At 41.6% G+C, this 27,500-nt stretch overlaps 1 protein-coding gene across 1 annotated transcript in view; it reads left to right on the forward strand.

Annotated features, from left to right (window-relative positions):
• Positions 1-1,772: 1,772 nt before the first annotated feature.
• eif2b3 (eukaryotic translation initiation factor 2B, subunit 3 gamma) overlaps positions 1,773-27,500 on the forward strand; it is a 33,028-nt gene continuing 7,300 nt past the window's right edge. Inside the window, 11 exon segments of the mRNA XM_071520798.1 lie at positions 1,773-2,063; positions 2,607-2,769; positions 4,945-5,102; positions 13,874-14,033; positions 14,214-14,325; positions 22,043-22,132; positions 24,671-24,807; positions 25,296-25,307; positions 25,310-25,485; positions 26,178-26,240; positions 26,920-27,068. Coding sequence (XP_071376899.1) covers positions 2,622-2,769; positions 4,945-5,102; positions 13,874-14,033; positions 14,214-14,325; positions 22,043-22,132; positions 24,671-24,807; positions 25,296-25,307; positions 25,310-25,485; positions 26,178-26,240; positions 26,920-27,068 — 1,205 coding nt within the window. The 5' untranslated portion in view covers positions 1,773-2,063; positions 2,607-2,621.

Consider the following 27,500-nt stretch of genomic DNA (forward strand, 5'->3'; position numbering starts at 1 on the left):
TGTCTGTCTGTACATCTGCATCTCTGTCTCTGTGCACCTCTTTCTTTCTCCCTCTCTCTCTCTCTGTCTCTCTTCCCATCTCTCCCCTCTCAGCCTTTTCCCTCCTCTCCGCTTCTTCGTTCTCACCTCCCTTTGTTCTCACCCCATTATTCAAGGATCACTTCTGCGCAAACTTGTCTCTCTCACCCTCTTTCTCTCCCTCTCTCTTCCTCTTCCAACACCTCATTCCCCCAGTCTTCCTCCTTCTCCCCTTGTTATTTTATTTCAGTATCCTGGCAGTCAGGCAACAACGGACAGTCAAGCTTCTTTCTCTCTCCCTCTCTTTCTCTCCCTCCTCTCCCTCTCCCTCCCTCTTTCTCTCTCCTTTCTCTCCCTGTTCTGTTATTGCAGGGTTCCAGCGAGCAGCAACGACCAGTCAAGCTCATCTCCTGGCCAGAGCAAACAAAACCAAAGCCACATTCCCCGAGTTCAATTTGCTGTTACGTCTCAGCTCTGTGAATTGGGAGTTTTCAAGCTTAAAGTCTGGAGGAGAAGCTGGGTGGCTTCTGGCTGCTAATCTGTTTCTTGCACCGTGTGTGTGTGTGTGTGTGTGTGTGTGTGTTAGGGAATCCTAAGAATTGATTCAACTCCTGTGAAAAACAAAAATCTGCCTGTTTTCTGAAAGCACTTCATTATTCATTTCATAGTATTCACAGTATTCATTCAGTTGGATGGAGCAAAAGTTCCAATGCTCAACTGAAGTCAATTAGGGAAAAAAATGTCTCTGCCTTTGAAATGTTATATGGCATTCATAACATACAAATTAAAATAATGACATTTGCATGACTCTGTAAGGTTCAAAAGTTAAGTAGAAACAAATATCTTTTCAATGTGTTACAGGGAGGTTCTTGGGTCAAAATCACAAGCATACTAATCCAATTACAGTTTGTCAGCAATGATTGCAATGGTGAAGAAAATTAGAATGAATCATTTTCTCTTCTCTTCCCTTCACTTCTCTTCAGTGATGTAATGGTAAATAGAGCTGCAACGATTAATCGAGTAATCGATTAGTTGTCAACTATTAAATTAATCGCCAACTATTTTGATAATCGATTAATTGGTTTGAGTAACTTTTTAAGAAAAATAAGTCAAAATTATCTGATTCCAGCTTCTTAAATGTGAATATTTTCTGGTTTCTTTACTCCTCTATGACAGTAAATTGAATATCTTTGGGTTGTGGACAAAACAAGACATTTGAGGACGTCATCTTGGGCTTTGGGAAACACTGATTGACATTTTTCACCATTTTCGGACATTTTATAGACCAAACAACTAATCGATTAATCAAGAAAATAATCGACAGATTATTCGACAATGAAAATAATCGTTAGTTGCAGCCCTAATGGTAAATACAATATATACACACAAGGGTAAAGTATAACCTCCAGTCAATGATCATTATAAGGCAAGCAACAAACATATACCAGTATAACAAAAATATTTTTTCAAAAAATAATTAAATTATGCTTTTCTCCCTTTTAAAATAGGCTACTCTATACCACTCCATACCTCGCATAGCCTAACTTAAAAAAAGATGGGTAAACTTTTTTTTATTTCCACTGCATCCCTGATTATCTATTCTATTCTATTCTATTCTATTCTATTCTATTCTATTCTATTCCATTCCATTCTATTCTATTCTATTCTATTCTATTCTATTCTATTCTGCTTCGTAACGATAGGAACCATAGTACAGAGGAAGCAGTTTTCCACACGGACGTGTTTCACTGAAAGCACCCAGGTGTCATCATACGATGCTAACTGTTAGCTTCTCTTACGAAGGCTCTGTCAGACTGTTTAGTAAGTAACTGAATAACTACCTCTGCTGTACATAGGAGTAGGTATTTGCTTTTCATAGTAAGCGTCGTGCTGTTTCTAAACCCCTACCGAAGTAGCGGCACCGTTTGCTGTACTGTGATATTCGTTAGCCGAGTGCTAACAACAGTGACAGCAACTGCATGCGTCTTGCGACGCTGTCCTTTCAACTGACAAGCGAGCAGCAGGGACCAGGGAGACACTGACAGGTGAGTTCAGACTTACTTTGTAACCATTCATCATCATTTCACAGCCTTGTTAATGTCATATTGCGGGTGGGAATTTGTCTGACGTTAGCTGTGTCAGGCTATAGTTGTTGGTAGTGACTTGTTATCTTATTATTTAGAAAGAAGGTATAATAGACTCATGACGTGCTGTGGCACATTTCCCTGACTTATATGGTAGTGATTATCTACATATTATAGAGGAGGTTTCCCTTTTTGGTCACACTGTGTTCATAACACTTGATGTTACCCCAATCTGTTAGTCTGAAATGTGGGTAATCATTGATACACAATTGCACATTTGTGTTTGCACACTTGCACGTATGTCCTTGCACTGGTGTGAATCAGGTAACCTCCTTCTTGGTAGCAAGCTGAGTATCCATTCTGTCTGTATTAGTATGGAACTCTTGGCAGGTTTGATGGTGAGAGACAGGGTTAACACTCTCTCTCTCTCTCTGTCTCTCTGTCTCTCTCTCTCTCTCTCTGTGTGTCTCTCTCTCTCTCTGTGTGTCTCTCTCGTACTCTCAGTCCCCAGCAGACATCATGGAGCTCCAGGCGGTGTTGATGGCGGCGGGTGGGGGGTCTCGTATGACAGATCTGACCTACAACACCCCCAAAGCGATGCTGCCTGTGGGCAACAAGCCCCTCATGTGGTACCCCCTCAACCTGCTGGAGAGGGTGGGCTTCGAAGGTGACAGCTGTGTTTTCATTATACTACTACTACTACTACTGCTACTGCTACTACAAATGTCTTCAGTATATCCAAGGATGCTATCTCAAAAACTAAAAAGGAAACTAGTTCTAGAAACTTAGTGAAACCATAAAAGCCATAACTATAGACTATAGACAGTCATAGTTAGGGTATCGCTCTCTTTTGCTTTCTCTCCCCTCCATCTTTTTCTCTTTCTGAGATTGTCAGTTACTTATCATGTAGTGTGTGTATTACATTACATTACATCAAGTCATTTAGCAGACACTTTTATCCAAAGCGATTTACAATACGTACATTTTGTCAGCAGTGGTCAAATGGACTGTATATCACAGTTTGTTGTTTTCCTGTCTGTATCTTAATGTACCCATATTCAGAAAGTTTAAATTTAGAGATATGCTGCCACAAAAACAATTGGATGAAATATTAAAAAAAAAAAGTGCAGTGGGTAATACAATGCCCTGTCTGCCAGGCCTGGATAGTATTTCCTCTTTGCACTGTAACATTGGTTGGATGCAGTGGTGTAATGGTTGTGAGTCTACTGTGAACCCTCCATCCGTCAGGGGTGTTGAGAGTTACTTGAGAACAGTATTCTTGCTTCTTCAACGTGTGAGGAAGCCAGAATATCAGTGTATTCTTGTATTCTTACTAGTGTCCCTGAGTATAGGCACACTTTATATTTAAGTTTATATAGCCAACTTTGAGAACCTGGAACAAAACGAAGGTGTGTGAACTTGCAAACTAGCTAGAGAGCAACCAGGGAAAAGCAAACCAATAATACAGTAGCTCGATGGATGTTAACTAAGTTACTGCCATGGATATTTTCCAGCATGTAATGTTACAGTTAATGTTTCCCTCACACGCCTGTACAGGATTGGCACAGATGTATTTTCCAGTTTCATTTGTACTCTGTGAATGGATGTGATTTAAAATGTTATGAAGTATAATACTTAAGACAAAACATACTTAAGTAAAAGTAAAATTACTGTATAATTACACCAAAGCTTGAATTCCAGTTGCATTTTAATTTGTTACTTCCACCCTTGGTCAATGTATTTATGCTATTTGTTGCCCAAGATACAGGCATACCTGCAGATAGTGTCCACCAATATCGGTTTGCTCCTCTCACTGCATAAAACGTGTGAGCATTGAGTTTACAACTGTCCTATTGTTTTTTCCAATAGTAGTTTCACCAGCTTGTCAGCACATCGTCAACCATTGTTGGGTGTGCATTTCCTATCTAGATTTACAGTCCAGTTTTACCTCTTGTGGCGCAACATGCAGTCGGTCCAGAAACTGTGGGCTTGTAAAGGGATTTGATGCAATATGCCTATGCTTGCCAGTAAACAGGGCTGTTCATTATAAAAGCCTGTAGGTCCTCACTAGCCTAAAGAAAAGCTACCTTTCTATACCTTTTCATCCTGTGTGGCCAGCGGTTTACTATCTGCAGCCAACTAGCCAAAGCGCTGCAATTAGGTTTTACTAGGCTGACACAGCTATAGTGAACTAAATGCCCGGGAGAAGACATTTTATGCAGACAAGGGCAATTAAACCAGACGGACTCTGCAATCTTTTAGATTCCTAAAGTGGTCTGGCCATTCTGGGAGGGAATGTTAACGCCAACTTTAGAAAAGGTTAAGCAGTCTCTTCTTAGCTTGATTTATGGTGCAGGATGAATATAGTAAAAAAAATACATGATCTAGCCAGTGTGTGCTCCATAATTCTTTGACAAGTGCAGATTTGTCTCCCTCTCCATCTTTGCTCTGATAAATGTGTATCTGTTTTGGGCACACAGTTATCAACCCTGTGTGAGTTGGAGTGTGAATCTAGGTTCATCTAACCTCTCATTCATTTTATGATCTGGGAGAAGGACAGATTAATCTTAATAACAGACCTATCATAAGAAAATATATGACTCAAATATAAACGTAAAAGTCAACTCTACTTTGCATAACTTGAAAAACACAAAAAATGTACATTTAACACCATTATTTCTTCTAAAAATGAGTTGTACATGTAAATACAGGCTTGGAGGATTCTTGTGGAAAACGGTATGTCCATCATGACAACTTGAGGTCATGTTTCGATTAATTGTGCAACCTCAGTATCTTGTGTATATGCTGTCTCATATTTGTTGGCTTGGACCTGTGTTTTCAGAGGTAATTGTAATCACCACTAAGGAGGTGCAGAAGATGATGAGCACAGACCCGAAAATGAAGCTGGAGGTGAAGATGAAGTTGGACGTTGTGTGTATCCAGGAAGACACAGACATGGGCACCGCTGACGCTCTCCGACACATCCATCAGAAGATCAAGGTGTGTATGTATTTCTGTGTGCATGTGCGCTGGCATGTGAATGGCAGACATCCTCAGGCAAACACTGCAGAATATGGTGACAGTCCAGAAATACCATACCTAATTTCTTACCTACCTTCGTTCAGAAAAAGGTTTGCTAGTTTTAGTTCAGTTTTTCCCCAAATAAATCTTAAATTTTACATGTTGTATAGTCTCAGATAAAGTTTAGCATTTCAGTCAGTCACAGTGTGGTATGTACTGTGGTTTTGAGATCAGTATATTTAAAGTGCAAAGCAGAAAAAAAAAATGTCAGTGCCTGCTGGTTGTATTCATTCATTCAAAAAAATCAAATTCTCATTTATTTTCCCATTGACAAATCCAAAATACTGTTTTTTCTGGATATTGAAATGGCATTTATGAATTAGCAAGCTAGGAAAGTAGAACTGCCAGTTATTTTAGTTACTAACTGCCATGGCAAAGTAGCACACAAGTTGAAGAATTATAATTTCAGCGTATGGCAGTGGATTTGAACAGTCTCTTTCTTGCCAATTTATGGAAATAACAGTGGTTTATCTTGGAAAATAGAGATATTAAAATCAAACCGAAATTCAGTCCATTTACATGTGTAGCCCAAACCGAAGCTTTTGTAACAAACGGGACGGTTTTCTTGTGTATACTGTTCCACCCATAGGAAAAAACATTAGAGGGAGATGGAGGAGTGCAAGAATGAGAGAGATTGTGGGGGCGTTGGGTTTAGGTTGGGGGTTCTGTGTACTGCTGGGTGACCACTGATCCGTGCCTTTCCCTCCCCGGATGGCCAAGGCAGCCGAAGTGCCTCATTTCACCTTTTTAAAATACACACAAACATACACAGACACTGACGTTTACACATGCAGACACGGCATCCCAGACCCCTACCCCACAATTTCCAGACCCCCACTGTATCCTGCCTGCTGATCCCTCTATCCCATTCTCTCTAAACAGATGAGGTCATGGTTAAGGTCCATAGTCCCTGTGCTGCCGGTTTAACCAGTGCACCATCTAAACCCATCCTGTAGTGAAGCACATCTGTGCAGCACTTGTGTTTGGGTATGTTAGAGTGTATGTTATAGAGTATATGCCATGGTGGGTACGGTAAAGACTGTTGTTGTATTTGACATGATTCTGCCTGGCCTCCCGTTACTATAAAGACATGCGTGTATAGAGTTTCATATAGTTTAGAACTGTTGAGCCGAATTTCTACAGCTGTAACCTCATGAGAATTGTTCTCGTTTATAGTACTGCTTCATTATCAATGACTGCCATAGGTTTGGCCTAGTATTGCTGCGTTAAGTAGAGAAGCAGATAAGACAACATTTAATTGCACATTCTACAGTGTAATTGCTGCTTTCTTTTTGGTCCTCCACAGTTTAATTAACAACAAAAACCCTAAATGTTACTTGAGGGACATTTTCTTTTTTACAGCGTCCCTCACACACCACATACTGTGTATTTGAACACACGAGCGTATTGCAAATGCAAGTCGTCAAGTTCTGTGCGTCAAAATCGGCCTGCTTTTCTTCTGCAAATAAATTCTTTAAAGTCTTAAAATGCCACATTTGTTGTGACAAGTGAGTTTCATGTTTTTCTGGCACTGAAATGCAGCTCTGTACAGACCCATATTATTCTGTTTGCACACAAGTTCTTTAATAAAAGCATAGTATAACCACACACACACACACACACACACACACACACAGATACACACGCACACACACAGGAGGACTAGCTCCAGCATGCTCCCATTGAGAATAGTTGAGTTCCTAATCCTTTGAGCAGCCAGCTAGATTAGAGGCATTGAGTTACACACACAGACACTGTAGGGTGATGAGTGAAGAACCCTAACCATGGCCTGCCAAATCCCCGCACAGAAATCACTCAAACTGTCATACTGATGCATGAGTACAGTATAGACACACACACACACACACACTCTCACTCATCTCTTTACACAAACACCCTCCCATGAGGGGATTTGGTGTAGCCTATCAAACAAAATACTTACAGGAATCGGTGTACATTCGGGGTGAGCAGAGTGGGTCACTCCACTCGCTTTTTGAAAAGAAAGATTACCGACGGCATATTTTGTTTTGTTCAGTCATCAAACGGTGAAGTTGCACAAAAGCAGATGGATGTGCCTGATTATGACTTGGGTCTTTTACAATAAGCCCAACTAGTGAAAGGAGTACTTTACATGCACTTTTTGCTTTGTGCGCCCGAAGCCTCTTTGACATCTTTATTATCATTTAGGCTTAATCTCCTGGCAGAATATGAGTGTTTGCAGTCTAAAAGAACTTATGCTTCAGAGTTGCTGATTAAAATGTTCACCCTTGGTCTATATATGTTAGTCGGCTTGTAAGCCACAGGACAAAAGCTGAGGAGAGAGAAGAGAAAGAGAGATGGAACTGTTTTTTTTTTTCATGTTTACAATTCAGCGTTCACATTTTCTACCCCACCACACACGCTCTGTGTCTCTCTACCTCTTTTTACTCCCCTTCCTCTTTCGTCCTTGCTTCATGGTTGTGTGGCGGCGATGCTCCTTCCTCTGACACACAATAGTCTAGACTTAATTTTCTCAAGGAAGTCATGTTAAGCCGTGGCAAGGTTTGGGCCTAGTCCATGTCTGTTAAACTGGCCCATAGCCTTTTAGCCCAGAGTGACGTACAAAATGTTCCATGGCCTGTTCTGCAGTCTGCTTATAATATTTGGAGACCGGTTAGTAGACCGAGACCAGTTGGTAGAGCAGCTATACTGGGGAGTGTTTATCTAAGTGACAACAGAACATGGAATGGTGAAAAACTGTAGAAAAAACAAACATGCATAAAATGTCATGGGAAATAAAATAAATTAAAATAGCCCTTATGAAACTTGACTGATTTGTTTCTTGTCAATAGAAATATGGGCATTTGCATTATTTATTAACTAAGATTTCTTTTTAATTTGCTGGTAATTTACTTAATTTTTCAAAGTTCTCTAGACGAGTTGTTGAAGTTGTTTCCTTCATGTTTAAGCGATGACAAGCTTATTTTGCGATGAAATCAATTTTGTGTTATCAACAAAAAGAACAGGAAGCATTGATATGGATGCAGCAGCTGGGTCATTAATATTTCCATTACCCTCCCAAGGCCCTGGAACATAAGCTAGCCTGAATAAAATACTAAGTAGTTCAGTCTAAAAATGTGTATGCTTTTATAAACATAATTTATAACAGGAATAACAAAGTTGCATCCTTGGTAAAAGTTTGAAAACGTAGCCTCCATGTAAAAATGAACCTGATTGTGTAAGCAGTAGTTTTGGATTGGTGTCAGCTCCCACTGGAACGTGTGTGTGTGTGTGTGTGTGTGTGTGTGTGTGTGTGTGTGTGTGTGTGTGTGTGTGTGTGTGTGTGTGTGTTTGTGTGTGTGTGGTCCTGACCTGTCCAGCAGAGATCATGGCTGTTGAAAGGCCAAAGTGTCTCTGTCTCTCCAGCTGACTCCACTCTGCTGTCGCCTGAGAAGTGCGCTTGTGTGTGGGATTGTGTGTGCAGGCGCATGTGGTTGCCCGAGTGTGTGTGTGTGTGTGTCTGTGTGTGTGTATGTGTGTGTGTGCGCGCATGTGTATATGTGCTCAGTATGTGTCCTATCTCTGAGCGTGTGTGTGTGAGCTTGCTTGTGTGTGATGGAGAGAAGCGGAGAGAACAGCGGAGGCAGAGAGTTGAAAGGTCTCGGAGTCTCAGTGTCAGTTGATCTGCAGACACCTCCAGCCTCGCTGTGGCAGCTTCCTGTCACCGGGTCCAGACCAGGTTATGCCGGGAGTTACCTCTAGGTCAACTACTCAACCCTTGACCCCACAGACAACCCCCCTCCACACACACACACACACACACACACACACAGCTCCACCCCCATCCTCACCCACCAACCTCAACACTGATCATTAAGGATACTGTATATCAATTGGAGTAGTGTGGAGTTGTACCAGTTTTTTCCAATCTAACAGAATATAGGTTGTGGGTGCCTAAGGTCAATTAGCCTATTAGCCTACTTACCTGTGTTACACCTCAACCACAATGCTCATTTTCAAAAGTGTTCAACTTCAAATCAACTGGTAATTAACCCAGGTCAGCCAAGTGCTGTATGACAAAACAAAAATCAGATTGCCATTATTTTGCTGAATATTGCAAATACAGTATGAATTGCACTAGATGTGGACACTGCTTTTTCTCCAAAATTCCATTTTCTGCACATACAAATGTAAAAGAAGTGTGCTGCTGTGGTGGAATGCTTAGGATTTGTGTAGTTTGTTCAGTTGTTGTGTATCAATGTCGTCAGGCTAGTTTATTAAAGTGATTGCTGTGTTTTCTGAAATGTCCAAGATGTAGGTTATGTTTTTATAAATAGTTCCTTACTTCCTTCCTTCCTTCTTATTTCTAGAGTGCATTAAATATTGTTTATCTAGTATTTTGGAAATAGCAGGAAGAAGTCTGATCCTCCCTTTTCTTCCTCCAACCTTGCATCACTCAATCCCTTCTTCCTTCTCCTTCCTTTCTCTTCCCTATATTCACTGACTGCCTTTACATGGACTTGAGTATCCCGGTTATGAGGTTTATCCCGGTTTTGATCATATTTGGGATATGGCATTTACATGGAACACAGAGAAATCTGGTTATTCATATCCCCGTATACATGATAAATACTAGTATCCTGGTTACTGATTACTGCATGTTATTTGGGCAGGCGCCTGTGATGTTTACAACACAAACCGGCAATTTTGAAATAATCTAATATTATATTAATCTTAATATTAATCTGATATTCCTCTGTAACTATTAACCTTAAATTAATTTGACTGTTTTGATGTTTGGCCACGTAGTAATGTTTCTTTAGTATTTTCCACTGTACAGCTCCACTGTACATGTTGGGAAACCGCCGTCCTGTAGTCTGTATACTACAGACTTGAATAGGTCATCATTTCGATGCTTTTTCCCATCTAAACTGCCAAGTATATTTAATTATTTCGTCACCGAAAGACAAAACTCTGTTTCCTCATCGCTCCAGAAGTGAGACGCTCTCGTTGCCGCTATTGTTTGTGTTTTTCTGTAACGTCACTTGGCTGAAGCCGCGCCTGCGCAGGTAGTCGGCAGCGGTCAGAAACCGGGATAAGATGTATACATGCAACAGTATCCCGGTTTCTTTCGGCGTACTCCAGCTAGCATAATCGGGTTTCTCAAAACCGGGATAAGGGCTTATCCAGGTGTCTGAAATCGGGATATGAAGTTTACATGCGCAAACACAAAAACAGGATACTTCAAAAACCCGATCATAACCGGGATACTCAAGTCCATGTAAACGTAGTCATTGTCCCTCCCTCTTTCTTTCTTTCTCTCCCTCTCTCTCTCCTGCCTTCTCTCTCTCTCTCTCTCTTTCTCTCTCTGTCTCTCTCTTCTTCTCTCTCTCTCTCTTTCTCTCTCTCTCTCTCTCTCTCTCTCTCTCTCTCTCTCTCTCTCTCTCTCTCTCTCTCTCTCTCTCTCTGTCTCTCTCTCTCTCTCTCTCTCTCTCTCTCTCTCTCTCCATCTCCCTCTCCCTTCCCTTCTTCCCTCCGTCTCTGTCATTGAGGCGGCTGGTGCTAATGGTGGGATTAGCCTGTACGCTGACAGCCCACGTCATTGGACAGCCAGATGGGTACCACACACACACACAGATGCATGTGGGCACACACACACACGTACACACACATAAACACAGAGACACTTAACACATCAATGGCGGCTAGTTAATATGACCGATGTAGGTTTTGCTCTGTCTATTTCTGGCGGTAGTGTAAGTGATATCTCAGTGGAATTCACAAGCTGTATTCTCATGCTTGGCTTAAACCTACCTTGGTTTACACATTATTACATAGTTGGGATACTGAAAATAGTTTAAGATGATGAAAACAGTCCATGCAGGGTGAGATGAAAGAAGACTATTCTCTCTGTGTTTCTACAACTCTTTCATGAGAGATGGAAGGTTTCTTTCAAGAAAGCATGTGTTTTGTCATTTTAGTTGTGGAAATTCAAACCCTGACTTTATTCTCAGATGAGTGATTGAATCTTTTTTTGCGTCGCTATGATGTTACAGCAATGCTGTTGTTGGATTAGCTCATAGGAAGATGCTCAGAGGCAGCCAGGCTGTCTGCTTGCAGTATGGGAGAGAGGAGGACAGGAGGTCACTTCTCTGATGTTGTGGCCATTTCTACTGGAAATATGAACCAGACCTGGATACAAATATATTTAGGTATGATACTTTGGGACCACATCTGGATACACATATATTTGGATATTTCCAAGGTTAGAAGTCGGCTTGATTTATCTTGCCTACGTATTTTCTCAGAAATTTGATCACTCACACAGCCTCGAAGACATCACTGATCTGTCACACATCAAGCACTCTAATGGTTTCTAGCGATAGATATAACTTATTACGTACAACTATATTGTGTGTTAATTACCAAAATTCCATGCCTGAAAGTCAACAATAGCATTGTTAGTACAACAAAAGGTATGTTTTTTTCTTGTTTTTCATGTGTTCATACATCTTTTGGATGGATCGCCACCTTGGGAAACCGACCTAACCCTGGCAGCGTCCCATACTCTACACAGGACAGCTGCCCGAGCCTAACTGTCCATTCCTGTAGTGGCCTTTGCTATTGCTTGCAGCAGGGAGGCTAGCTACTGTGGAGTCTCATAACACCCTCCAAGCCAGTTATCTGTTGTCCATGTGTGCTCATACACTGTGTCTTTCTGTCTCTCTGTGTGTTATACGTGTGTGTGTGTGTGAGAGAGTTGGCGTGTGAGAGCCACATGTCCAACGTGCTGAACCAAGCAGGGTGTTGTCACGGCCCAGCTAGCACTGTCATCCGGCTGAAGCGGGACTGGGGCCTGCGGGGAGGAGGGGGTTGGCATCAGGGGTCCAGTTGATGGGTCCCCTCTAACCCCCCCCCTCCCTCCCTCCCTCCCTCCCTCCAGAGCCCCCTGCTCCTCTCTTCGCTCTTTTTACCATGGCACAGTCACTACTGCACTGTGGCCTTCAATAACCAAATTCAGCCAGGACAAGTGGAAGTGAGACACTTCACTGCTCTATTGTAACTTTGAATTGTCACACCTTTGCAATTTGTAATTGTTAATCCTCTTTTCATTGCACATGAAATGGAAATGGACTGCATTTATATAGCGCTTTTATCCAATGCGCTGTACAACATGCCTACATTCACCCATTCACACACACATTCATACACCGATGGCGGCAAGCTACCACGCAGGGTGCTGGCGCAACCATTGGGAGCAATTCGGGGTTCAGTATCTTGCCCAAGGACACTTCGACATGCGGACTGGAGGAGCCGGGGATCAAACCACCGACCTTCTGATTAGTGGACGACCCGCTCTACCTCCTGAGCCACAGCCGCCCGAGTTCATCATTAAAACATGAGTTTTGATGATGTCACACGACAGGAGTTCTTCGTCTATTAGTTTGTGTGGACTGCTGCGACATAATGATGGATAGTGATATTAGCATAGATTAGATCATAAGACAACACATACTCTAGCATTTTAGAATAAAGCACATTGTTCAACAAAGGGCACAGCAGAGGAGAAACAGACAAACAGAAACTATAGCAAAACCAAACAGGGTTTATTCGCTACTTGCTGCAAGGTTTAAGTCATCTAAACACAGGCGCTGTGTGTGTGTGTGTGTGTGTGTGTGTGTGTGTGTATGTGTGTGTGTGTGGCCTATATGCAAGCAATGCTAAACTTGGAATCAGAAGAGCACAGTGTTTTCCGAGAACAGTCATGCCTTTACACTCTCTCTCTCGCTCTCTCTCTCTTTCTCTGTTTTTCCTGTTAATTCTCCTCCATGAATCCATTTCTGTTGTAATGTTGTTAGGAAAAACACAGTCCAGGCTCTTCACACCCTGAGGACTTTATATGGAGCATCATTGCCTCATATATTCATGTGTAACTTACATGGGTGCTAAGAAGACTGTCGCAGCTTTCCAGCAATCCACGTGTTGAAAGCCTAACATGCAGTTTCAAACTATATTTCATGTGTTCTCTGTGTCATTATGGGTGTGTGTGCATGTGTTTTTGTTTATGTGTCTGTGTGGTAATATATCTAGCACTGGTTGGGGAAGGCATATGTCTGTCCAAAGTCATGCCTAGATACTATACTGGAGTACTGCTTCATGTACTTGTAATAGCAAATATTATCATGCTAAAGTTTTAAATGCAGCTCTTCTTCAGTTCTTGGTGTCATTCTACTGTTTCTTAAAGGGGCTTTAAGTAGGCTCATCTATGACTTTGATCAACCTGTATTGGCAACCAAGCAATTGCAGCAACATTAACAGGTCTCAGTGATATTATAGATCCAGAACACTGTAATAATAATATTGCCTCTCATTTGCTTTGTTGGCTAGCACTGTCCTCCATCGTTGAGCAGTTGAAAATGCCAGTATGTTTGGGGAAGAGATTGGAAGTGTGTTGAAATTCCAATGGGTGCGGACTGGGGGATACAGAGTTTATGAATCCTGAAATCTCAGCACTTGGCAAAGCAATCGTTAAGTCAACAATCCAATCAAACCCCTGTTTAGATGTTATGCTCCTTTTGTGCTATGGGAGAGTAAAAATCTTTTAAGTAAATGAATTGTGCATTGGTTTTGGCTGGTTTGCGTGAAAAATACATTCTCTAGTAATCAGTCGTCTTTCGCTCTCTCTCTCTCCTCCCTTCCTCCCTCCTCAGACTGACATCCTGGTGGTGACTTGTGACCTGATAACAGACGCAGCGCTTCACGAGGTCGTTGATCTGTTCAGAGCCCACAATGCAACACTGGCCTCGCTGATGAGCAAAGCCCATGAGTTCACTGAGACAGTCCCCGGCCAGAAGGGCAAGAAGAAGACAGGTAACAGAAAAACTTCATGAGATGAGATATGATATGATATGATATGATATGATAGTTGCCTATATGTTTATGGGGGCAGTGCCCAGGCCAATGGGCAAAAAGCAAACAGGCTTACTTATAAATGGCTATTACAGTGCAATACTGTTATTTATCACTAAATATTGTGTATTTTTCTCCCAGCTGAGCAGAGAGACTTTGTAGGTGTGGATGAATCAGGGAAGCGGCTGCTGTTCATGGCCAATGAGGCGGACCTGGAGGACGGGCTATCGATCAGGAAGTCCATCATGAGGAAGTGAGTAATATGAAAAGATGAAGGAAGGGACAGTATTGTAACACACAGTCAAATTCGGGAGTATGATAGACGTAGAGTATGAGTTTCTGATGTCTTTTGTAGATGTTGACTAATTTATCATATAATTTAGCATTCATAAACAGTCAGTAATCTGTGGATGTGTCATATGTGTCTGATATGTAATAATAATAATAATAATACTTAATTGATCCCCAAAATAGGTCTCTGAAGGAGGCTCTGAAAGCATTTTACTTTTTCTGTCACAGTATATTAAGTTAATATAGATTGTTACGTGCCTATACTTAGCCAACCAGCTAATCAGCAGCTAGACTGAGTTATAGGTTTACATAAGGATTTGTCTCTACTCAGGTCCTCAGCCTTCTTTATTGTCCGCTTGTCTATGCAAGACCTACTGCTCCAGCTTATAGCTTAGCCCACACAGATGCTGCTGTGGTGGCCCGCTCTGTTTCTTTCACCCTTTCCCCCTTTTCTTTCACCTCTTAGGTCTGTGTGTGAGATTTGTTTTTAAGCTTTAGTGTGTTGAGGTGGGTGGTTTTGTGTGCAAGCACTCTTGGATTCGGTGCCTCCACCTACGTATAGGTCTAAGCTAGAGCTGCAACGATTAATCGATTAATCGATTAGTTGTGATGTATAGTTTAATTTAATTCGCCAACTATTATGATAATCGATTAATCGGTTTGAGTAATTTTTTAAGAAAAATAAGTCAAAATTCTCTGATTCCAGCTTTTTAAATGTGAATATTTTCTGGTTTCTTTACTCCTCTGACAGTAAACTGAATATCTTTGGGTTGTGGACAAAACAAGACATTTGAGAGGACGTCATCTTGGGCTTTGGGAAACACTGATCGACATTTTTCACCATTTTCTGACATTTTATAGACCAAACAACTAATCGATTAATCGAGAAAATATTCGACAGATTAATCGACAATGAAAATAATCGTTAGTTGCAGCCCTATTCTAAGCTCTTTTAAACTCTTGTGCGCCGTGGCATCTTTCAGATTTTGTTAGATTGTCTTGGAGCAATAGACTTGCTTTTCTTCTCAGCCACTTGAAAACATGTTGCTCAGTGTTGTCAGATTATAATAGAACTTCATTGTCCCACCACTGCTAAAGTATTTTCTTCAGCCTCACCATGGGTATAGTAAAAGGCATATGAGCGGTTCTCCATGCAGGTTCCTAAGTATTTTGAGCCAAGCGTCCATTTTTGTCAACGTTTCTTGTGGGATAACTCACTAGAGGAGTGCTAGTGATAGAACAAGCAGTGAGCTGACAACACAACAAACATAAAGACATGTTAATTGATAATACTGATTCATACCTGGCAAATACATTACAATACGTTACATAAAATTTACAAAGGGAACATGCAGTGGAAAGATTAATGTTGCGCACAGTCCTAGGAAAGAAGGTGTTTATGTGCTACAAAGGTTCCAAATTCACGTCACTGGGATTTTGGGGCTCCGGCTTAAAAATACCATTACATGTGAAATTTAAAGCTTAGTTAGATTTGGAATAAAAAAACTATTAATTCTCAAGGTCAGTTCGGGTTTGGACAGGAGTTCTGGGGGCTGGGACGCAGGAACAGCACCATACATTGCCCTGGGGTTTAACATATTGCCAGCTTAACATTTTGAAGTGTGCGGGCCAGAACGGCCCAGCCATCACTAGGGACACAGAGTCTTGCCGGTCTGGTTTGCTCTAAAGTGTTCAGGCCGGTGTAGTGAGCGTAGATGTTTCCCATCTCCTGGGTGATTATTCCTGGAAAATTCTAAAATCTAGTCCCTGACTGTGTCGAAATCAGGTACAGATCTAGGAAGATTCAATGCGTGTGTACTTTATTAATTAGGTTGTAGGGTCACCAAGTCAGTATCTTATACATACACTACCAAGTCTTTACGGGTTCTGCAATGTTGAGGGTGCAGTATATTGTTGGTTGTAGAGTCTAAACCCACTGTTTGGGGTTCAACTGACAGTAAATATGTTCTGTACATTCTAGTTAGGTTTAGGAGACCAGATGTTTTGGGCTCTAATCAGAGTAAGTGTGTTTTAGGTTGTAGGTTCCATGACTACCTGTATGGGAGAGCGGGTGTGTAGGAGTTTTGTTACAGCAAGCGTACTCTAGGTAGGTTTTAGTTTCTAAGTCCTGAACCGAGTGTATGTGTGAGAGCGGGTGTTTTGGGAGCTCGTAAATACTTCATGGAGCCAGAGCCACTGTAAATTCTGGCCAATAAGAGAGGGGCCAGAGCAGCTGCTAGCATGCTTCCCTGCACAGGGAAATCATCAGTCCCCCCCCCCCCCCCCCCCTCACACACACACACACACACACACACGGTCAACTCACAGAAACGCTAATATGAACACACGCATGACACACTAACACGAAGGGGACATTGATGGAGAAAAAACACATACACCCACTCACACATTGTCACAGTGTTATGGAAACATATTGAGCTTACCGCTAAACATTTATGGCTTACAGTGAAAGACTTACAGCCTGTAGGTTACCTCTGATCATTTATACACGCACATGCTAGACAAGCACATGAAACAGACGCAGAAAATCTCTCAACAAATTCATCGCTCAAGGTAATAACAGCCTAAATTCCAGAATTGGGTATTTCGGGAAACTCTTAGTATCAACTAGCCGCCAGCAGACTGTGTACAAGACCTTGAAAAATCGGTAGGATCCAGTTGAAGGTCCACTGTATCACAGCAAAACACACATACACACTCATACATTACAGGTTCCTTCCTTGGTGAGCTGTGCCTGGATTTAAATGTACACATTGTCTTTAGAGAGTTAGTGTGTAGACTAAGCAGTGTGTCCGGTCCTGTGACGCCCCCCAAAGGTTTTTGCTCTTAGACTGGAATCCTTTGGTTCAGTGGTTTCAACCTTTTGTAGCTTGTGACCTCTAAAACTGAATGGATGCCTACACAGAATGCCCACTCCACTTTAAAAAAAAAAAAAAAAAGCCTCTGTTTTAGCCCATTGTCCGTCTTCATTTATGCATCCAGCCATTCATTCAGCGATCTCTCCCTTGTTCCATCCATCCATCCTTTAGCCCTGTGTAATTTTTTCCCCATTCCCTCCCTACGGGTTTCCACATGGCTGAGGTGTGTACGCTCAAAACATTCTGCATATGTGAGAGTGTTTGACCTGGGAATCGATTAAACGGTGTGAAAGACTCCAGCAGATTCTTCCCTTGTACATTACAGCTCCACTTTCCACAGCCTCCGGGACACGGGGATGGGGTCGGCAAAATGTTAAAAGGTGCAGTCAGAAGTATAATTGTTGGGACGATGAGATAAAAATGTGGATTTTTGTGTAAACTCATGAAATGTGTGTTTTGGAGGAAAAGAAGAATGTAAGTCCAAAGTCCTGACATTCAAGTTCATTTGAGTTTCATTTCAAGTTTACACTAATCTCCCGATACTTTTGCCGTCCCTTCAGTAATCAAAACAGTAATTTCTTCTGATGAGTAATTCGTCTGCATGTGACAAATGTTTGATGTTCAAATCATAATAAACACGATGGCGAAGCAGGGCAACTTGCTTGATTTGTCGTGATCTTCTGAGATATTGGACAAAGAATTTGTTTGCATCTATTAGCAATGATAGTAAAACACAATGGGGCTAAAACCCAATTAATATAAATATCACTTGCTGTGTTTTTTTTTGGTGATATCGATGCAGGAACATATATTGAGAAACAAAATAATAACAATTAAAATTCAGCAGTTTCACAGCATAATTTATTATATAGAAGTACTATATGGCACTCCCACTTGCATTCAACTTCTAATATCACAATAACCAAAATACTTGATAGCTGAACTCTCACTTTAACCAGAAATAGGCTTAGATCTAAAAAGGGTCATTATGAGTGGTCCTATATGTATTTAAGTGAAGGTATGTTGGTCAGTATTGTTCATGTGTCTGGTGGTCTCCCACTGTGTCCAATTAAAACTCACTGCTGCTCAGACATTCCTGCCCTGGAAATAGCCCTGTGTATTGTTGGAGAGCCAGGTGGGAGTTTTGTTTTTTCCCTATAGGAAACTAATGCAACACTCATTGACCAGCTATCGTGGCTGGTGGGGAAAAAGTCGGCAGCCATTATTGTGTGTTTGTTTGTTTGTTCATATATTCATTAATTCATGCATCCAACTTATTTATCTCTTTGGATGTTTGTTTATTTGGTTTGGCTGCCAAAATTTAAATGTTGGCAAACATGGCGGCCTGGTTGCCATTGCCTCCAAGTTTTTTCTCTTAGCCTGTCTTCGACGTGTTTGATATTTTGACACACACACTGTAGGAAGTATCTATGATCTCACGGAGTATGCATGCAGTTTGTTGTGTTGTTAAAAGAGTCCAAGTGTCAGAAGCCCCACTGTCCCAGCAGGGCCAAATGCGCCTTACCAGGGCCAGTTTATAACACAGGTTCACAATGTACTGTGGGACTCAATAGCCCAGTTAAAAAAGCATCTGTTAGAATAGGACGGTGTTAAGGGATTCACACACATTTTATTTTGGAGGCAATAGTTGAATGTCCTAAATAACATGTAAGCTCTTCAGCCCTACTGGCTCTGTAGTGGAAACCTGACTAATGAGGGCATTAACAGTCATTCTGTTGTGTCTGAGTCATCGTCCGCTGTGGGGTTTTAGTTGTAATTAAATCAGACATGATGCTGTGTGTGTGTATGTGTGTGAGAGAGTGAGAGGGAGATGTGACTCCTCTCTCCCACTGTGGACTTTAGTGGTAGTTTAGTAGTAAGTCATTAATCCACGGGTTGAGTCATCCCTAGCCTGCAGAGGTACTAAATTCCTGCCCCCCTCGACACCGAGCTCTACAGCACTCACAGCAACCAGAAATCACATGATGCTGCTGTTTGGGAAAAGCAAGATGTTTTCCCTTGTTTAGGAAATGCAAGAAGTTTGTTGTGGTTGGATACTGCAAAGTGAAAGCTCATAAACTAGCATGTGTCCGGCGGTGCCCACTATCGATTCTAAAAAGCCATTGTTTTAGTTAATTGAATAGTCAGTGCAGAAACTTTTTCAGCACAATGTGACCCTTGATGATAAACAAAACAAAACAATGTTAGACAGCATTTTAAAGTCCATCTATTCTCTTAAAATTTTAGTCAGTAGAGAAAAGTTGAAAGTGAAAAGTTCCTATAATTATTTGTTTAATAATACGACTGGTAATGTGAAAGCAAAGTATGTGATCGTGTGATCGGACTTTGTCCAGCATTAAAATAATGTTTCAGTGAAATGGAACTTTGAGCTTGATTGACTGAATTAACCTTTTGACTTCTTCCAAACTGCTATGACACTGTGACAAATGTAGAATCAAGTCAAATTTTCCAAAAACTGCATTTTTTATTTTTTGTTTGTTTCTTTTGTTTTTTAGCTGTAGGCAGTGGGGAGTCCTTGCGGCGATCTTTGAAGTGGTATTTTTGTTTTGCATTTTCCCATTTTTGCACCACATTTGCATCGCATTTGAGGGCAACAGCTTGAAGCCTTGCACATTTCTGGAGATGCTGACAGGTTGCGTGCTACTGTCGTAGTCTTGTATCTAAACAAATAGTTGGCTCATTTCTAGATAGATGGCTCTGGTTAATGTAATGTAATGGGCAAAACTAGTAGTTAATACTGAAACTGGTCCAGATGAGGCTCCTCTCCGTGTGTTTTTGCTATGGAAGAAAAGCCTGAAGTCCTGCACATCCCTTACGCCTGTCTATTATTGCTACTCCAGACTTTAAATGGCACCTGTTCCCACTCACACACACACATACACACACACACACACACACACACCTTGCCACAACCCAGTTATCCCTGGATCTCTCTCCTGCCTGCCCACAGGTGCCAAACAGTGATGTCACGTGGTGGGTGTTCCTATAAATTCCACCTTCAGCCCACGATACACACACACACACACACACACACACACACCTACATACACCACATGCACACACACACACATGCACACCTGGGAAATGTTGCATGAAGAAGTACACTGGAAAAAGACCCACACAGTGTGTCTGTGTGCGTGTGTGTGTTTATGCTGTTTAATAAAATGCCTGAACACACATGAACACACACACACACACACTATGATTTATAGCTTTCAGCATCTGGTTGTAAAATCTGTGTGACCAAACACTCCTCCTCCTGAGTCACCCTAGTCATTCAGCAAGCCCGGCGAGGAGAGGAGGGTGGGAGGTGTGTGTGTGTGTGTGTGTGTGTGTGTGTGTGTGTGTGTGTGTGTGTGTGTGTGTGTGTGTGTGTGTGTGTGTGTGTGTGTGTGTGTGTGTGTGTGTGTGTGTGTGTGTGTGTGTGTGTGTGTGTGTGTGTGTGTGTGTGTGTGTGCGTGTGCGCGCGCGTGTGTGTGTGTGTGTGTGTGTGTGTGTGTGTGTGTGTTGGGGTGGATGAGATTGGCACAAGGGATTTAGAGAGAAGGAAATGGGGGTAGAGAGAGAGTTGAAAGGATGGGAGAGCCAAAAGCCGGGAAATTATAGAACAGAGGCTAATTGAAGAAAGATAGAGAGGTGGTGAGGAAAGAGAAGAGTAGGGGAGGGAGAGAGAGAGGAAGAGGAAGGGAGTGGGGGTGGGGGGGGGTGGAGTGATGAGGAAGATGGGAAGAAAGGGCCAAGGGATGTGAGGATGGCATGTTTACTTGTGCCATGTGGTCAATTGATTTTTTTTTTTTAGTTGTTTTTTTTTTTTTTTTATGGAATTAAAATGTCATCAGTTTTCTTACCTTTTCATGATGTCCTTTCCTAGGTAAATGCAGATGTTAAGAAAATGATTTGCTCTTCAATTGTTGTTGTTGTTTTTTTCACCTATTTATGTATGTATTTATTTATGTATATAAAAACATTAAGGAACAGTTCATGCTGCAGCTTGTGTAATGAGGGAAAGGTTGGGAAAAGAGAAAGGATGGAGGAAGAGGAGGACAGGCAGCAGGGATGAAGGAGTGAGGAAGGATTTGTTTATCACAGCCAAGAAGATGAAATGGTTTTCTTTGGCTCTCGCTTCGTAAATGTCACATTTTCAAACACAACTGGTCCTTCATTTTTTTTTTTCTCAGGCCACTGTGAGTGTGTGTGAATGAGTGAGTGTGTGTAAGTGTGTCTGTGTGCATGTGTTCCCAAGTCAACATAAACCTGTCTCACCCATGCTGCCATGGCCACAGCTCTGCAGGGCGACATCTACGGTAGCTGGCAGAGGACAATAGACAGATGTCACTGTTCTGTGACTTTTACGCCGGCCTACAGCTGTGTCTGGTTTTCATCACATGTTCCTGACCTATGTGCAAAGGAGTGGTAAATTAAAAGGAAGGCTTGAGTAAATGAGAAGCAAACATGAAACATAAAACAGCATGTGACGAAAGAAAACAAAGCAAATGCTCCTACAAGTAGCAGTATGAATTAAGCTGTTGCCCATTAATTTTTTTGGCAATATGCAGTGCAGTGCCACTCCTCAAAAGCAAGGATACTCTGGTGTTTTTTCACTGCATAAAGGATTGGCAGCCAGTGTACAAGCTGTTGTAGAGACCACACTGAACCGGGTTTTATTTTATTGCTGTGCGAGTTTCTGTCCTTGGCGTGCAAAGAATGGTAACTGAATGAATATGTGAGAAGACAGTTTCCATTCAGTTTCTCTCTCTCTCTCCCCCCCCCCCCCCCCAGACATCCCAGGATGCACATTAAAACAGGCCTAGTGGACGCTCACCTCTACTGTCTGAAGAAATCAGTGGTGGACTTCCTCGCTGACAACAAGTGAGTTTTTATTCATTCCTACTTAAATGATTATATACATTTTTAACAGTGAATTTTTTTAAATAATTTAAAATGATGAAATGACGTTAATTTCTGCAGTGTGCGTGCAGTATCAACTTACGCACATGCACATGCATCCTATAGCACATGCACCCACTCATAGTTTAATAAAAAATCGGACACATACAGTACAGAAATTTAAAAGAGGGAGAAGGCACAAACCCACACAGTCACACAGACATGAGCACACATTCATCGCTGAATCTGTAGCGAGTGTTAAACGTGGCAGCATGGTGTGTGAGGCTTTGAAAGGTCCTGTTAGCAGGGTATTCTAGCGAGGTGTTAATTTGTTTTACTATGTGCCACTGAGGCAGGCTGTTAGGCCTTTAGCCTCTTTAGTGAGACGGTGTCACATGGAGCCCTCCATAGCCAGCCAGGCTTTAAATCCATGCTTTTCAGCCATTTTGGCCCCAGAAGCTAAAAAATGAAGGGATGTCCACATGGTACTGGCACATATTATAGGTTTTGCACTTGGAATTGGTATTGGCAGTGACACTGTGGCATCAGTTCATCCCCATTTACAAGCATTGTTACCACTTTTGAGAGTGTTGCAATGCAAGTCCTTTAAAGATTAAACAATCGCCATAATTAGCCAGTTACTTGAAAACAGAATCAAATTGATCAGAAGAGAAGTGTCATCTTGGTTTCTGCCTTAGGATAGGTTGGGGAAATATGCTATTGTGTAATGTTACATTTTGTTTAATAACCTGGAAAGAAGTTCTTACTCCACCAAATTAGTTTTAGTCCACACATGAAAGAAGCCAAAGCCAAGACAGCATGCATGCACACGCGCACACACACACATGCCAAACTTGCAACAGCTTCTGCTCCCTCCTTTTCTTCATCTCCTCACTCCTCCTGCGTATCTTCAGTAATGAAGACGTACACTTGAATATATGAATTCGCAGTAGAGATGCTGATATAAATCTTATTTCATTACATCACCTACACACCCTCCGCCGGCACCATATATCATCTCTCTTGTTTGTTGACTCATTTCTTTCTTCGGTTCGGCTCTTTTCTTCAGCTTTCTTTTCACGGCTCTCCCCTCCTCACTCTCTCTCTCTCTCTCTCTCTCTCTCTCTCTCTCTCTCTCACTCTTCCTTTCTCTTCCATGCGCTTTCTCTCTCTCTCGCTCAAGGAGAGAAATGGACAGAGTAACTGTTGTTTTTCTCCCTTCATTCAGATGGAAATTCTAATCTCCCCTTAAAAGAAAGTAAGAGCGAGCGAATGGGGGGGGGGGGTATGTGGTGGAGAGGAACATTGAGCACAGCACAGTGCAGAGAGGAGGAAAGAAAGAAAGAAATTAAGATTACCTCCAGGTTTACACAGGGACAGAGGTTAGAAAGCGTGATTCAGCTTTATCTGAATCATCAGCTTTATCTCATCGGTGCTGACTATGAAATCTTTTTTTTTTATATTTAATATATTGTAGATGAAAAAAGTGTACATTGTGCACTATATGTTTTTACATTGCTGATTTCCTCTGTCATTAGCTAATCACTAATCTACTCAATAATTAGTATTATGGTGATATATGTATTAGCATCCTCACACTTCTTGTTTGCTATATTGCAAGTTCTTAGGAGTTCTTAGTTCTTGCAAGTTCAAGGATTACACGATCGATGCTATAAATGTAATATAAATATACTGCTATCTATACTGTGGCCTGGGTAAATGCTCAATTCTAATTGGCTAAAAAGGGAACTGATTAGTTTTACATATCTAAAAGACTTATCACTTTCTAAATGACTGCACTATCTAGATGTAAGTGTCTTATGGAGCCATCAGCTAATGGACATGAAATAGAGTGTGAACCTGAACTGCAGAGGCTACATTTATGGATGCATTTATTCAGTTTGGGATTCCCATAAAGTTTCTGGCGCAACCACAGGATTTTCTGCTGATATGCTCGGCACCAGATACTGTGTGAACTTACATGACCGTAGCTAAATCTATGAATGTGAAAGATCTTTCTGTGGCGCAACCTTAGCTACAACAAGATAGAGCAAGAGCTCCAGCACCAGTCAAGCGCAAATGGTGGCCAAGCCCTTGCCAAGAAAATTATGAGTTTTAAAGAAGGATTGTCTTGCTGGAAGTGTGCAGAGGGAAAAGCACAAATACTTTTTTTACTCTTGTAAAGATAAACAGTGCTGAATTTGTCTTTTACAAATGGCAATATCTTAAGCAGGATAATACTAGGAATAGTCAAACCCTCACTTTATGCATTATTTTTCCAATACCTGCCAACCCCATCATGTATTACCTATCCCTTACTAAGTTGTTGTCTGTGTTTTTCATGGTCCTTTTACTTTATTTGACAGTTTACAGTGGAGAGTGGCAGAACAGATGGGTGAGAGAGGGAGAGTGGACAGTACGCAACAAAAGTTGTGAGCCAAAACATTGCAAGGGTATGACATGTGCTCTAGCTGACCATCTTTCCTGTGTCTTGATACCTTTCTTCTTCTTTTATCTCAGGTCCATCTCATCGATCCGTGGGGAGTTGGTACCGTACTTGGTGCGGAAGCAGTTTTCCAAAACCACCAACAGCCAGAAAACCAAAGACGACGTGGAGGATCAGAACCAGAAAATGAATGATTGCAACCCCAACCTCGGTCAGCAACAAACACACACACACACACACAGACACGCATACACACACATACGCTCCTCACATACAGTCACATACTTCTTTTTCAAAATCAGAAGAAAAACTGCAATGCTAAGATGTATTTCTGTGGTCAATTTGTGTTTTCCTTGTTGTTAGGCATAACATTATCGGTGTTGGTTACACACACTAAGAACACATAACTTTCAATAGCAGAGATAAGACAACTGGAACTCTGGAAGTCTGGAGCTCGTGCATTAGCCTTAAGAATGGAAAAGATACATCGGTTTCTTCCCAAAGTTAACATCACTTCCCCTTAGTTCACCACCTAAGCATTCGGCAGGACAGGAGAAACCTTGCCCATACAGAAGGTACAGGAGATCCCCAAAAAGACGGCACATGTATCACCATCTTAACTTCCCCTCTCCCCTCTCCCCTCTCCCCTCTCCCCTCTCCCCTCTCCCCTCTCCCCTCTCCCCTCTCCCGACTGTCCAGAGCTCCAGATCTCGTCCGGGACGAGCCCCTCCTCCAGCTGGCCCAAGAGCGCTCCTGCTGGAACGACCACCACGGCGACATGAGCGAGGCTTACCATGGAGGGAGACTGCGCTGCTACGTTCACATCATGGACCAGGGCCTGTGCTACCGCGTCAACACGCTAGCCGCTTACATAGAGGCAAACCGGCTGGTGAGTGGGACAGATGGTTCCTCCATCTGGAGTGTTGTTTGATAAGGTGGACAGGCAGTAATGCACATACCCAAATCTGTGTGTTTTGTACATATTATCTACATTTGTCAAGTGAAGTGAAAATATCTGGAGGGTGTATAGTTTTTCCACATGCCTAAACTCTTTTGTACATACGTATGGCCCCTTGTAAATACGAACATATTTTTCCTCATCTCATCATGTTGTATGCTGTAATTTTTTCACATATTGTCTTTCTCATACTCTCATATCCCTCTCATTTTCGGAGTTTTGCATCTTTTTCATAGTGCACATATTTCACATTCTTTTTGGTCTCAGTAAGCTCTGCTGCTACTGATAGCACTGCTTCTATTTTGCACCTGTTAATGCTTGATTCCATCATTTTTGGCACATTTTCATTCATATGTTCTTACTTATATACCTATACTTTTATATTCTTATACTTACTCAAATGTGTGAGTGTTGGAATTGACTGTTGCATATGTTTATATAACCCCCAATTGCTCTATTCTTATTTAAATCCTGTTTTTGATGTATACTACTTCTTGCTGCTGCAATGGCCCAATTTCACCACAGCGTTCATGAAAGTTTAATCTAATCTAGTCTAATTGCCTATCAATTAATGTGTGGTTTTCATTCCCATGTGTCCCTCCCCTCTCTCTTCTCTCTGCCAGGCTCCAAAGCTGTTTGAGGAGCCAGCGGTCCACCCGTCTGCTGTCATCTCTGAGAGATGTCAGGTGAGTAGAATATGCTGGATATCATAGAGTTAAACTGGTCTTACACCTTCCACAATAAAAGTCCCAAATTAGCCATTTTCTGAAGCAGCTTGAGCAACAGCACTACAGTTTTACTACAGTGACATGTGGGACATTTTGTTCTAAGTACATTTTATACCTTAAACGCTTCAAAAAATCAAGAAAATTGCCACATGTGATGTCAGTGCCTTGCTAACACATGCCAATGTGTAAGCAGCACAAAATGGGCAATGGCTATGGCCAAATACAAAGTCAAATACCAACAGTCAGACAAATTAACTTTCATACATTCATATTTATTCATAAAACATTAAAGCCAGAATGACCTGCTGCCCTGATACTGTCATTTAAAGCCTTGTTGCTGTGGTCTGTTAGTGTTCCTTTTCCCTCAGGAATTGTGTTTTTCTTTATCTAATTATTTTTTTAACATACTAGTAGACCCATTCATGTTTAGATTCCAGTTTTCCTGCTCTTTCCCATTTTGTCCCGTTTATTGTTTTCTATGTTGTCCTAGTTACATTACAGCTCCCTCACTCTGTCAGCTGTCTCTCTCACTGTCTGAAGTCATCATCGGAGATGCTTGTGTATCTCTCTTTCATTGTTTGTACACCATCAATAATGATATTGTGTGTGTGTGTGTGTGTGTGTATGCTTCCCACAGATGGGATCAGACAGCATCATCGGAGCATCGTGCCAGGTAGCAGATAAGACTTCTATAAAGAGATCCACCATCGGAAACTCCACCACTGTAAAAGAGAAGGTCAAAGTCACCAACTCCATCATCATGCACGGGGTGACCATCGAGGAGGGGTGAGGTCATACACACACACGTATACACACACACACAAAAGCATGTGTACACTCTCACTGGTAACATTTTACTTTGAAATCCAGTTGCGAACTAATATACCTGAACAAGAGTTTCAGTTTCATGGCACATTTATGGATTCAATCCTCACGCCAGCATTCATTTGGTGTTTCTGTAATACATGCAGTATATTGTGTGACTAAGCAGTGAAAGAGTGTGCTAATTTAGTGAACAAAGATGTCAAAATAGAATGAGTCTTCCTATCTATTGCCAATTTTTACTGAAATATGTGCCTTGGAGTTGGCCATGAGTTGGAGGAAAATCTTGTAACTCCATCCAGATCTTCACATTTTTGCTTGAACTGAAATTTCAGTCCTTTTAATAAGTCCTTTTATGTGCTGAGCGCCACAACCCCAAAAACTATTCAAAACCGA

The sequence above is a fragment of the Centroberyx affinis genome, unplaced genomic scaffold, assembly GCF_046629955.1.
Source record: "Centroberyx affinis isolate AG114_WGS23_722 - 3 ecotype Tasmania unplaced genomic scaffold, CSIRO-AGI_Caff_v1 ptg000826l_1, whole genome shotgun sequence".
NCBI lineage: Eukaryota > Metazoa > Chordata > Actinopteri > Beryciformes > Berycidae > Centroberyx > Centroberyx affinis.